Source organism: Tetrao urogallus (genome assembly GCF_951394365.1).
Source record: "Tetrao urogallus genome assembly, chromosome: 13".
Lineage (NCBI taxonomy): Eukaryota > Metazoa > Chordata > Aves > Galliformes > Phasianidae > Tetrao > Tetrao urogallus.
In genome coordinates, this window is record NC_136826.1 from 5,122,561 (window position 1) to 5,135,027 (window position 12,467).

The 12,467-nt window shown below is 49.6% G+C and overlaps 1 protein-coding gene across 1 annotated transcript; it reads right to left on the reverse strand.

Moving 5' to 3' along the window:
- Positions 1 to 1,687: 1,687 nt before the first annotated feature.
- RAB39B (RAB39B, member RAS oncogene family) lies at positions 1,688 to 5,580 on the reverse strand (the record flags this gene model as incomplete). The annotated part of the gene is made up of 2 exons (XM_079542120.1): positions 1,688 to 2,114; positions 5,366 to 5,580. 2 exons carry the CDS (start codon positions 5,578 to 5,580, stop codon positions 1,688 to 1,690), a joined length of 642 nt encoding a protein of 213 aa, XP_079398246.1.
- Positions 5,581 to 12,467: the final 6,887 nt, after the last annotated feature.

Below are 12,467 nucleotides of genomic sequence, written 5' to 3' on the forward strand. Positions count from 1 at the left end.
TGAAAATGTAATCCAACTTCAGGGTGAGATCTTTTTTTATACACAGGAATCTTTCATTCATACAGACCAGCACAAGTACTGCAAACTATGCGAAGAGGCTTGGGGGAGTCAGTCTGAATTCAACAGCACTCAAGACTCACTCTGTCCAAGATGGAGGTAGCTTAAAAAAAGCTGTAACAAGTACCTTCTTTCTACGTCGAGGCCTAAAAATCAAACACCAGGTGCTTCCTGTAGTTCTACCTACGCCCTCCTGCCCATTAGTTTGGTGTGTAAAGCTTGCAAACTCAAGTAAAAAGGTCACTATTGTTTCTGTTTGTTTTAAATAGGTTGAACTTTGCTACAGGTTACCCTGCTGCAATTGTAAAGCTGGTTGAAACTTAGAGGAAACAAAGCATGCCCAGAAAATGGCCACCCACATACAGCCTTTATAACAACTGCTTCCACCCGCAATGACCAACCTGATATGGATCATCTCCAGTCAAATTAAAACAAGGAGGAAAACAAATTTTACTCTTGAGCTTGTCTTGGGGCTTTCCTTTTCCTCCTGCTCACACACTTCTGTTCTGTGCTCCTCCTCCTCAGTTCTAGTTCTCTTCTTCCACAGATGCCAAGAAAGAAAATGACACTTTAACAGCAGATAGTGATGGAAGCCATTGCTTTCCATGCTATTCAACTTCTTTAAAAGCAAATCTCACCTCATGGATGCACCTTAGTTAAGCTTTTCAAGTTTCCCCTGCCCTGCCCAACTTCATTCCATTCTTCCTTGTGGCCCCAGCTGACAAGGCACCCGAAACATCAGCACAGTGCTGTTAGCAGACAAATGCTGGTGTGTCCCACCTGGGTGCCATACTCCAGCCTCAAGATACAGCAGATCAGCACAAGTTTTTCTCTTTATGCTCCTGATCACTTAATTATTCAGGAAAGCCCTGGACTGAGGGTACACTGAGGTACACATTGAGGCAGTAAATAGTTTAAAAATGTACTGAATAATTACTAATGCAGCAGGCATTGCTACTTAGAATCCCAGTTTACAGCATGAAAAACACTAGGGGAAATCATTTGAATTGTAATTACCAATCAAATAACTACTGTTCTCCTCTTCAAATGCCACAGAGTACTCTACTATTGAACTAGGTTCAAGAATGTAAGAAAAAAATTCAGAAGTATGCATACCACATCAGTAAACTTTCCCTATGCCACTGGCCTTAGGAAGGAATGGTACCCTTGCTGCCTTTACGCCTTCCTGCTAATAAGCAGCTGATGCAAACTAAGATGTCATCTTTCTCTCTGCTGCTTCTCATACTACAGCACTATCCATGCCATGGCTCCAGCACCCAGCATGGCGCTACAGATTTGCTTAAAACAGGACACGTACAGCACTGTGGCACATGCTGGCCCATTCAGATCTAATTGTGTGCTCTGCCCCCTTCTGCTGTCCCTCACTTCTGCTTGCTGTCTCATTACAAAATCTACATGCACCCTCACTCACTCTGTTAGGTTTGTAGCCTCCAGTTCTGAAAAGTTGTATGGAACAGAACATTCATTCCCTGGGTCTGTTCTCGTATCCAAAAGACTGTGGGAGGCTGTTCACAACGGGAGCGTTGCTCTCCCTTCTGGCACACTGAGTTCACTTAGTAAAGTACGTTTGGTTAGTAGAGTTCATCACCACTTCTCTCACTAGAAGAGCTCAGCACAAGCACCGCCTATCTGATTTCACCACTTCTTCTGAAGAGTGCACTACATTTGGGACAAACCCACTCTTTACCCCTTCCCATCCCTCCTGGATCGAAATTTCCCCCCTTTTAACAAGCTCGTATATATCTCGAGTCAGATCAGTGAAGGCCTTCTCCACGTTAATGGCATCCCGAGCAGAGGTCTCAATGTACTTCATACCATATGCAGCAGCCAGTTTCTCGGCCTCGTGCCTGGTGACTTGCCGCTGTGTGTCAAGGTCACACTTGTGACCCACCAAAACAAAGACAATCTGGTAGGGCTGGACGTGCACCTTGGTCTCTTCTAGCCACTCGTGGACGTTCTGGAAGGACCTGCGGTTTGTAATGTCAAAGAGGAGGAGTCCACCAACCGAGTTCCTGTAGTAGGCTCTGGTGATGGACCTGGAAAAAAATGATCCATACATGTAAGTCACTGCTATTTGGGAAGAAGGGCAGAGCAGGTTTCACTTCTTTTTCATCCTCCTTGTTTCTTTTGATTCTTTTTTCTTAATTGCAATGTGGCACTTCTGTACCTAAGCCTCTGCTCTAAAAGGCAGCATTTCTGCTACCCCATCTATCCCGCAGAATACAGGACAGAGAATGCCACTCAGTCACATCTCACAGCTTTGACTTGTGCTATGCACATCTTGTCAGCCACAAAGACAACTAATCTTGGCTTAAAACTTCAGCCCTGGGTAACTGCCTCATGGATTTGCCATAACTCCACCACCATTTCTGGTTTCTCTATCACAGATTTCCATATTCTCTGCCATAGGCCTAACGAGCCCCCACCACACCATGTCAGTACGCTGCATGGTTTGGTTGCCCCACTGGTTTAGAAGCATTGTAACAGCTTAAAGGATTTACCCAGAGCCAAACACCTCCTGGCAGATACATAAAAGGCAAAGGCAGAAGGCAGAAGGTGGAGCTGTGCCCCTAAAAAGACCCAAAAAGGTCCCGCAGACCCTCAGGCTGAGAAATGGAAAGCATTCTCCACAGTCTGAGGCAGCCTGAAGCAGCACATGGAATCAGCCAACAAACATCTACAGAGAACACGAAGCTGAGCAGAGCTACAGTCCAACAGCTACTACATATAGAAAAAACAAGAAGCTGTACAACTGTACTGTTTCTGCAAAGTCACGGATTATTCTAAATCCAGAAGCACTCATTGATTTCAGTCCCTGGAGGAACTTAGACAGGGACCTGAACTTCTTCTTCTGGGAAAATGTAAGCACCGCTACTTCTACCTTGGGACAACTCTTCCTCCACCATGCAAGTCTGTTGTTAGAGGCTATTCTGCCCTGCAGTGTGCTTATCCTGCAGAGCTACCCCCAGAAATGATTCAGTGGCATTTTCAAGATTTGCTTTATCAAAAGTCATGCAATGATAGGTGAAAATCCAACTGAAGAAAACCAGAACCGGAAAAAAAAAAAAAAAAAAAAAAAAGAACAAAAAAAAAGGAAGAAAGGAAGGAAGGAAAAAAAAAAAAAGAGTTGACTTGGCTAACTTTTGCTCTCCAGTTATCTGGCCCAGGGACAAGAACAGCTCTGCACATTTGGAAACAAGGGAATCAGCTCTGCCATTTGCTCTCTGGCCAGCTGCAGACAGACACTGGCACTCTGAATTCACCCCCATGCTGTCACAGGCACTTCTGCTTCTCCTGTGTGCCAGCACACCAGCCCTGGCTGCTCCTGCCGGCATCAGCAGTGCCTCAGGTACTTCTGAGAGACATGACAGGATCTGAGCAGAGCGCTGCGCTGAGGCAAAACGAGGTGAAGGTGTGGGTGCCTTTCCGCAGACATCTCCTTACCGCTCTGCAGGAAGCACGCGACGCTGCCTTCACTCTGCACCTCGCTGCCCAGCTCCCCACGGGACCCCTGCCCACCCCTTCCCGTCCCTCCCCTCAGCGCAGCAGAGCAGTGCTGTGACTCACAGCCACTCTGACCAAGTTTTAAACAAAGGCACCGCCTCTGTGCAAGACCTCTCCCTCTCCCTGCCTCTACCTGGGGTCCTCACCACCCACCCCAGCCCTTCCCTCTCACTGGAAGGGAACAGCTCTTCTGTAGGTGCTGGTACGCATTTCCAGCCAGGGAGGGCTGCACATGCTTTTGCTTTTGTTAGCATTACACGACGTCATGTTTCAGGCAAGAAACTGGAGTATTTGAGCAACCTGAGAAGGGCACAACCTGCTGGATCCAGGAAGAACGGAACCCTGCTGTTCTACAACTCCAAAACAGCCTCAACGCTGACCCAAAGAGCACCATTTTGAGGCCGAGATGACAAAACAGAGGCACGTGCTTAACTGTAGTTTAAGCCCTGACTGCACAGGAATAGATCCTCATTGATGGAGAGTGAGAGAACTCACAACAGTCAGGAAGAGCAAAACTGCAGCAGAGATGCAGACCAGCAGATACCATCACGGTGTATCAAGGCAATGGCAGTGCTTTCCTCCTCATGGGACAGCTGTCAACTTACTGCAGAGCAGCTGCAAATGCTCAAAATTGAGAACTCCATGAAATACCGGAGTTCTTTCCTAAGAATTTCCTTGTTAAGAAATTCCTTGCACTGTGACAAACAAGTGTAACAGTTCTGGAGAGTACATGCAGTGCTACGCTTCTTGCCTGCGCTCACAACTTCAGCTTACCCCATGTCAGCAGTGTTTTGCCTTTTACCAAGAAGGGGAAGCCTAGGAGCTGCCAGCTTCATGGGGCACAACGCATGACAGGGTTAACTGGGATTTAATAGGGACAAATGCAAAACAGACTTTCGTCACAGCAGACAGCATACCATAAAGGTAGCTGCGCTTGCTTGCTTCCCTCTACCTTCTCGTTTTGGGAATTTAAGTCTGCACTTAGGCAAGGGCACTTCCAAGCGGCAGGATGTGCTCCTATGCCAGCGACCCTCCTGCCCCTCGCACTGCTGGTGCTGGGCGCTGCTGCCCTTGTGCTGAAGGTCGCCTGTCACCACGTCTACATGCAGGTTCAGGCACCAGCAAGAAGGGCAAGCAGCCCCGGGGGCCCCAGACTTCCCTCCATTTTCCAAGATGGGAAACCAGAGGCGTCCAACAGCTTCCCCTCCTCACAGCAGGGCACTGGCGCGGGATCGCACACGGCCGTGTTTCGGAATCTGACGCAACCGAGCTCTCCGGTGCCTCCTCTCAGCCAGCGGAATAAAGCAGCGGCTCCCGGCCTCGGCAAAAAGCCTGTCCGTGTGCAAGGACCGAGCGCGGCGCTGGGGGTCGGGATGGGAGGCGGGGGGGGCGGGAGCGGGCAGCGTTCATCGACGTGTGAATGGAAGCGTTACGGCAGCGCGGCTCCGCGATGCTGTGCGGAGACGCAGAGAAAGGAAAGCGCTTCCGGAGGGAGCGGGAGGAAAGCGGGTCAAAGATGGGCGAAAAACAGAAGCGCGCCCACGCGATTAGCCGGGGTTCGGGGCCGCTCTCACAACCTCACCCCCAAACCGAAGCCCCGCACCGCCCTGCCCTGCAGACGGCGGGATCCGCAGCTGCAGACCCGCGCCCCGCACCGCCCCGCACGCGGCCGGAGCCCCGCATCCCTCGGCCCGCCGGGCCGCGCCCCGGCTTTCGCCCGGCAGAAACGAAGGGCGCAAATAAACGGCTTGGCGGCCCTCCTTCGTGCCGCCCGCAGCCCTACCGGAACCGCTCCTGCCCGGCCGTGTCCCAAATCTGCAGCTTGATCCTCTTGCCCGGCTCGATCTCCACCAGCCTGGAGAAGAAATCCACGCCCACCGTGGGATCGGAGATCTGCGCGAAGCGGCCTTCGGTGAAGCGGCGGATGAGGCAGGACTTGCCCACGGTGGAGTCGCCGATGACGATGAGGCGGAACTGGTAGAGCCAGATGGCCTCCATGCCGCCCGCTCAGCGCCCGCCCATGCCCGGCCCGCAGGGGGCAGCGCCAGGCCGGCCCCGGGGCGCCGCTCGGCGCGGGGCCGCGGCGCGGGGCCGGCCGCGCTCCGTCCGCCTCAGAGCCGCCTGCGGGTGGCCGCGCCGCCCCCCGTCCTCCCGGGCCGCGGGCGGAGGCCCGGCCGAGCCGCGATGCAATGGCGGCCGCGCTCTACCGCACTGCCGGGAGGAGCCGCCACCCCCGAACCGCCGCCGGAGCCGAGCGGGGCGGGGCGGGGCGGGACCGAGGGAGGCGGGGGGCGCGGGGAGAGCCCGGAGGAGGACGGCGCGGGGCTGGGGCTGCTGGCCGCGAGCCCGGCAAGCCTGTCTGTTCTCAGTGCGCAGGACGTGCGCGCACCGCAGTCCGCACGGAGCCCAGCAGGCAGCGGGATGCCCGAGCTTTGGCTTGATCGGCAGCCACCTGAGCGGGGCTTGGGTCACGGGAAGAGAAAAGGATCACTGAATTATTAAAAACAACTTGGCTAAAAAGCCACATTTTAAAAGTTTTGTTTTCTTAAGTTTACAAAGAGGCTGCATGAGCTGAAATCAGTGCGCTCACGGTGACAACGACGTTCAGCCGATCCTCACAGCGCGGCTCTGCAGCACCAGCCGTGCAACCAGCCTGCAAACGGGGCCGGACGTCACAGCTCGGGCCTCAGTAACAAACGGCAGGGAAAGTTTTCAATATCCTTTGAAATGCAGCACATTTATTAAAAACCAACAGACTCAAAGATCCTATTTTACAGTACCTCAGGACGGGATAGAAAACTGATGAAGCAATCTGCGCAGCCACAGACAAATATTAAACCTATAAATCTGAGTTATCAGAACGTTACCGGTGACTCACAGCCAGCACTGATGTGCGGCACTGAGCTGTGTCATTTGTGATATGCCATGCCCATGAATCTCAGCCCACAACTTAAGTTTCTCTGAGCCATGCCTTGCTCCTCCCCACCTCCAGCCTCACCTGTTTTTTTCCTGTTGCAGGTCTGGGTGCAGTGCTTTCACCCCCTCTAACACACTCACATAGATGGATGCATGCTATGTAACTGGGTTTCCATCATATTAATTAGCAGCAACTGAGAAGGTGGGAGAAAATGGAATCCTGGAGGATTCCAGGATGGAGGAGCCTTTGCGCTGGTATCGTTGCAGAAATGGAAAATCTGGTGTCTGAGAGTAAGCTGGAGTTGATGCAGAAGCAGGTTTGGTGGTAGGGGACAGGCTAGACCAGGTTCCTGCTGGGTGCCCAGGCTCACTGTAGCCCTGTGTCACAGGCAGAAGCACCAAGAGACAGCTAAACCAGGTTGGATGGCTCAAACCAGATCCTCCCACAGCATCACTCACAGCTCCTTCCTCCATTTCGCTCTTCACTTCAGTCTTCTTCCAAAACCCCTCCCTCTGCATCTCTTGACTGCCCGCCATAGGTTGGAGCTGCCTCCAGGCCATGGCAGCGCTAGAAGGAGCAGAGTGCCTCAGCACTGCACCCACAATGTGTGATGCTTTAATGTGATGGAAAGGACAGCAATAGTAGCAGGGTGGCATAACCTCAGGCTACAGCAAATGAGAACAAGCCCAAAGGCAGCAGCCACAGATACAGAAACAATGACTGGCAACATGGATGCTTACCTTTGGAATTCCTCTGGGAGGCAGGGATCTCCAGTGAGATCCCCTCACCTCCCCTGCCAACCCTTAAATGCGGTCTGGGAATGGGGTGGATCCTGGCTCCACCCCTTCTGATCACTCAGGTGCACTGCATGGACCTGAGCTCCCCCAGCTTGGCCCTGCCTTCCCACCAGGTGCTCAATCACCGTTTCAGGCTATGACAGCATTGCCACTGCACCATGCAATTTAAGTGACCTTTTGGTTTCCAAGACTACAAAAATGACTGTGTTCTGCCCCTCACAGTATGGCCCTGCTGGCACCCATTCTGGCACCCATTTCACACATGCCCAAACCCACAGGCAGATGCCCCCTAACCCTTGGGGTTGTGTCACCTGGCCACATGCAGAGACCAGCCCAAGGGAACCATGGAAGTGCATACCACCAAACTGGTCAGACTGGGAGCTTCCTGAAGAGTCATGGCCACGCACTGGGGTGATGGGAGATGAGAAGGGGGCTGGCCCACCACAGATAGCAGCTTGATTAGCTAGTTCTCTGTTAAAAAGCATCCCTGTTAAATTAGGCATGCCTAGGTGTGACACTGAGATACTGCACCACTGGCAGCAACATGTTGCCCTCCTGACCTGCACACCTCTGTAAATTGAGAGCAAGGGGAAGCACTGAGTGATTTAATGTTTATTATTTATACGATGCTCACAGTTAGTCATGGCAGTGCAGGTGAGTGTAAAGCCAAGGGTACCACATGGTGCTTAGGAACTGACAGCCATGTTGACAGCAAGCACTGGGAGCGTGATTTAGGACTTTGTCACAAAGTGACAGCCCTAACTCCAACAGCAGGGCTGACCACCAGGAGAAATGTTGGGAAGCTTCTGTCCCACCCTGGGTTCTGGCTGGGGCTACAAGGTGGCACCTTGCAGAGATCCCCCAGTGTCACACTGGGATCACAGCAGAAGCAGCAGAGCAGGCACAGGCTGAACGGGACCATCACTCAGAAGTAACCAGAGAGGTTACAAGCAGTGCTCCGGGGCAGTGTTAGCATTTATTTTGCAACCAGAATGGACAGGGAAGTGAAAATCTGGTACACTCTGAACCCCATGGGTGGGAGTGCACAGAGGATAAGCTTGTCCTTGCACCCCTGCAAGTGGAAGGGCTGCTCTGGTGCCACACAGCGCACACATGGGATAGCCTCCGGCCACACCAGCTTGTGCAGAGCGGTGGCTGGGTTCCTGAAGAGATGTAAAATATTTGCAAAACGTTTCCCTGTGACAGTAAATTAAAAGACAGCTCAATACCATGGGATGGGTTTCTCCAGCTGCAGCACCAGGTGTCTTATCTCAGATTACAATCACATTAAGAAGGCCATGGGTTGGCTGATTGAAAAACGGGGGCTTCCATCATTATGTCTGCCTGAGTCTGCCTGAATTGAAGAACAGATCCTCCACTGGGAATATTATGTCCCTGTAGCTGTTCAGGTCTTCTTAGGAAGGGAACAGGATCTGCTTAGAGCAAATAGAAGCCATTACAATCAGGATAAATTACTAATGGTGAGTGGGAGAGAGAGGAGGAGAGAAGAGGTTATTGTGTTTTTTCTTCCTACAGAGTGGGTGTCTGAACTACTTACACTGCCAGAAAGCAGCTCCTAAGCTTCCCCTCTGAGCCCAGCACTTGAGCTTGCAGCTCAAGAGCTGCTTTGGATTGTTTGCTAGCCAGGAGGATGGCATTATAGGTTGCTAGATGCATGAAATCTGTTTTCTGCTCCTATCAGTAGCGTCTCATGTTTATAGTCTATTGCAGCACAGGCAGTTTTGCAGAGCAAGAAAAAACAAAATATATTTCCGTTTACTTTGTTCTATGCCTCTAAACACAAGCCTTTATCAGAAGCTGTAGTTCTTGCTGTAGGCTAATTGTGGGGGTCTTCAGGCTGCAGGCAGTGGGACTGGTTGCATGGTACTATATATTTGGTGCTTCATGTAACACAGAGCACCAAGTAATTTCTAATCCTTAATGCAGCCCTGGAAAGAAACCTGGAAGCTAAGCAGCAGAACTGCTGTCATCCTCAGGTCTTCCTCCTTTCCTCCTAGGACAATCCAACAAAGCAGGGCTGGTTTAGCAGACTTAGGTGCACAGCCCAAAGACAAGTATAATGAGATTTTATAGAATTTTAAAATGCAACCATCTTTCTGCTTAAGCAAGCACCTGCTTAAGTGCCTTACAAGGAAATGAATGTGCCGCCACCAGCAGGCTGTTCACAGCAGGACTGCAACCCAGAACACACCAGCACCAACCTGGTGTGACCACCAAACCTTGCAGGCTGGGCCTTTGCTCCCACCAGTGTTTTTCCAAAGCCATTAACAGTGACTTCTCTCCACAGCCCTCCTGGAGGCTGGCGCTCAGTTTTGTGCTGCTCTGAGCTGATCCAGCACCCTCCAAACACTGGCACATTCAGAAGGATGGGAGAAGCTGATAAGCACTCCAGAAGTGGGAACAGGTTCCCTTAAGCCACCCACTTTTGCTTCAACCTCATCACACATGAGCCCTCTCCTGCTCACACAGCAGATCAAGAGCTGGCTCTGCAATACCAAACCACACTCAGAGTGCCCTCGTGGCCCCAGGGACTTCAGCCAGCCCCTCGCTGATGCCCCCTGTTCCTCACGGCAAAGCTGCAGGTACAAAATGCCTCTACATAGAGCACACTCCCTAGGGAGAAGTGGCTGATCCTCCAGGCTGATCCCATGGGAAGGGATCTCTATTCTGGGAGATTTCTACGCATCAGTAATATCTTGTGCAGCAGTGCTGCTGAGTGAGCAGCTCCAGTAACACATACCTTATGGCATCTTTGCAATCCCAGTGTCTTCTGACAACCTCTGTGGCAACACAGCGAGGGACTTCTCCCAGGCATCTGTTGGAACACCAAGAGCAGACAGCCATGACACCTGACGGATGGAAAACAGGCAGCTGAACAAAAAAAAATATTAGCCTATGGAAGCTATACAAGTACAAAATGGCCAAACAACACAAACTAACCAACCAACTTTGTGCTGAATACACACAGTTTCAGTTATCAGGAAGGGAAGTGTGATTCTTTGTTCAGGTTTTCTATTTGATACATTTTTGAGTCAATATGACAAGCCTTCAAAAATACAGTAAATCTCATTTAAATAGATGTTACTACATGGGTTTATTCAGGCAGCATAATTTACTCCCTGAATCATCACAGTATTTCTTTTTTTTTTTCCCTGTCTTGGTGAAGGATAGAGCCAAGCAAATATTAGTAATGGATAATTAACTCAACCACTTGTTTTCCATCTCCTCTAAGACACTCATCCGCTGGATGTTGTTCAAGATTCAGCAGTTATTTTTTTCTTTAGTTAGTTTCCCAGTTATTTTTGATAGTTTGATACCTGTGATATGAAAGTTTTGAATACATACAGGCCACAGATTATACGTGCATGAGGAGGACGAAATAATTTCCAGAATCTTGCCTTCTCTTCTCTTCTTGCTTACAAGATTTCAAAGAAAAAGTAACATAGATAAGGTATAAACTCAAAAGGAGCACATTTACTCTCAAATGCAGACCATTCATAGAAAGTAGCTGCCCAGCTCAACTGCAGACACTGATATTTTTCTTTTATTTTAAGCAGATTGTGCCTAAAGGTAGCACCCTGCAACACATCAGCCTGCCCAGCCCCTGGGGTTACCTCTGTACCCAGCAAGGGATCAGTGACCACAGGACTCGGCCCCAGGAGCTGCATCAGCAGGGATCCCTGCTGCAACATGTAGCACTGGTACTTGCCTGCTTGTAGTCTTAGAAATGAATTTTTAAACACACTTACTACATGCACTGAGTCTTATACTTTCGTATATCTTCTTATAGAACTCTGCTTAACCCACTCTACAGTGAACTAGTAAATACAGGCAGAAATATTTCAACTTTTTTTTTTTTTTTTACCAATTACTATTAAACTCACGTTATCGTAAGCCTATGGCCCTGAGTTTACATATGTAGCAGGCACAGACAACAAATGTCAGCATCGTAAGCCACATGCAAACAGGCACCGACCTTATATTCACAAGCTCCTCCACTCCCCCGTGTGTCACTGACAACAAAAGTGCCTTAGTTTTGTGGTTTTTTTCCCCAGATAAAGTGCTTTCTGCATAGTAAGTGACACAGATAAGACAGGGCAAATTTTACTGCCTCAAATACAGCCGTGTTGCAAATGTATATGTGGTTTGGCAGTGTAATCTTTTACTCTGATAAACCATTAAATGCCAAAGAAAGCTCCTTAAGTTAATCAGGGCTTAATTTAAATAAACAAGCTACTGAAAGATTAACAAAAATCCTCAAAGAAGTCTGAATACAGAAACAACCTGCTCACAAAATCCTGCGCCAAGCCCATAGCAGCCACCACTCCGGCATGAAGCTGGGCCACTGACACCCTTTATCCCCTTTATTGGCACCACTGGTGAAAAAGACAATAATTTCCTGAAAGACCAAACAAACACTTCCAGCTCTAGTTGTGTAACAGCAGTGCTTGTCTCAACTGCTGCACATGAGGAGCAGCAGGAGGGATGGCTCTGTGCTCACATGGAAAGCAGTCAGACAAACCTTCTGGAGGAAGAGCTGGGCCTGCCTGGCTGGAGGCTCCTGCAGCACCATCCACATCTGCAGGTACAGCAGAAATTCCCCCGGGAGGAACACGGATAAGGAAACATTTGGAGTGAGAGCAGCAGTTCTGCAAGTAACTCACTGCAGCCACCAACAAGCAGGCCTCTTTGTGGAAGTTCCCTTGTATGTATGCATAAATATTTACATGCTGCTGTTCTATCCCATGGAGGTACTAAAGTGACACCAGGCTAGAACCCATGTAAAGTCTCTTTGGGTTGACATGCTATATAGACCAAGTCCTTCATTAGGTTAGTCATTAATTAATTCTGTTGCCCTATGGACCTTCTCTTAGCGCTTTCAGTACCCTAACTGGTGCATTTTCAAGTATTATCTTTCTCCAATTGCAAAACCACAATCTTTGTTGTTTGCCCTGACAGCTGTTGATTATCTCCCAGATGTCTTCATTTCATGAAGAACTCTGGTTATTTTAACCATAAAAGTTTTCTTTCATTTATTTAGAACCATTTTGCTCAGCTGAATATTAGTGCTGTTTGAGTTAAAAAATACAATCAACACATTAAAGAATATCAAAATATTCACAGAACCAAAATCTAAAATGGGACAACTA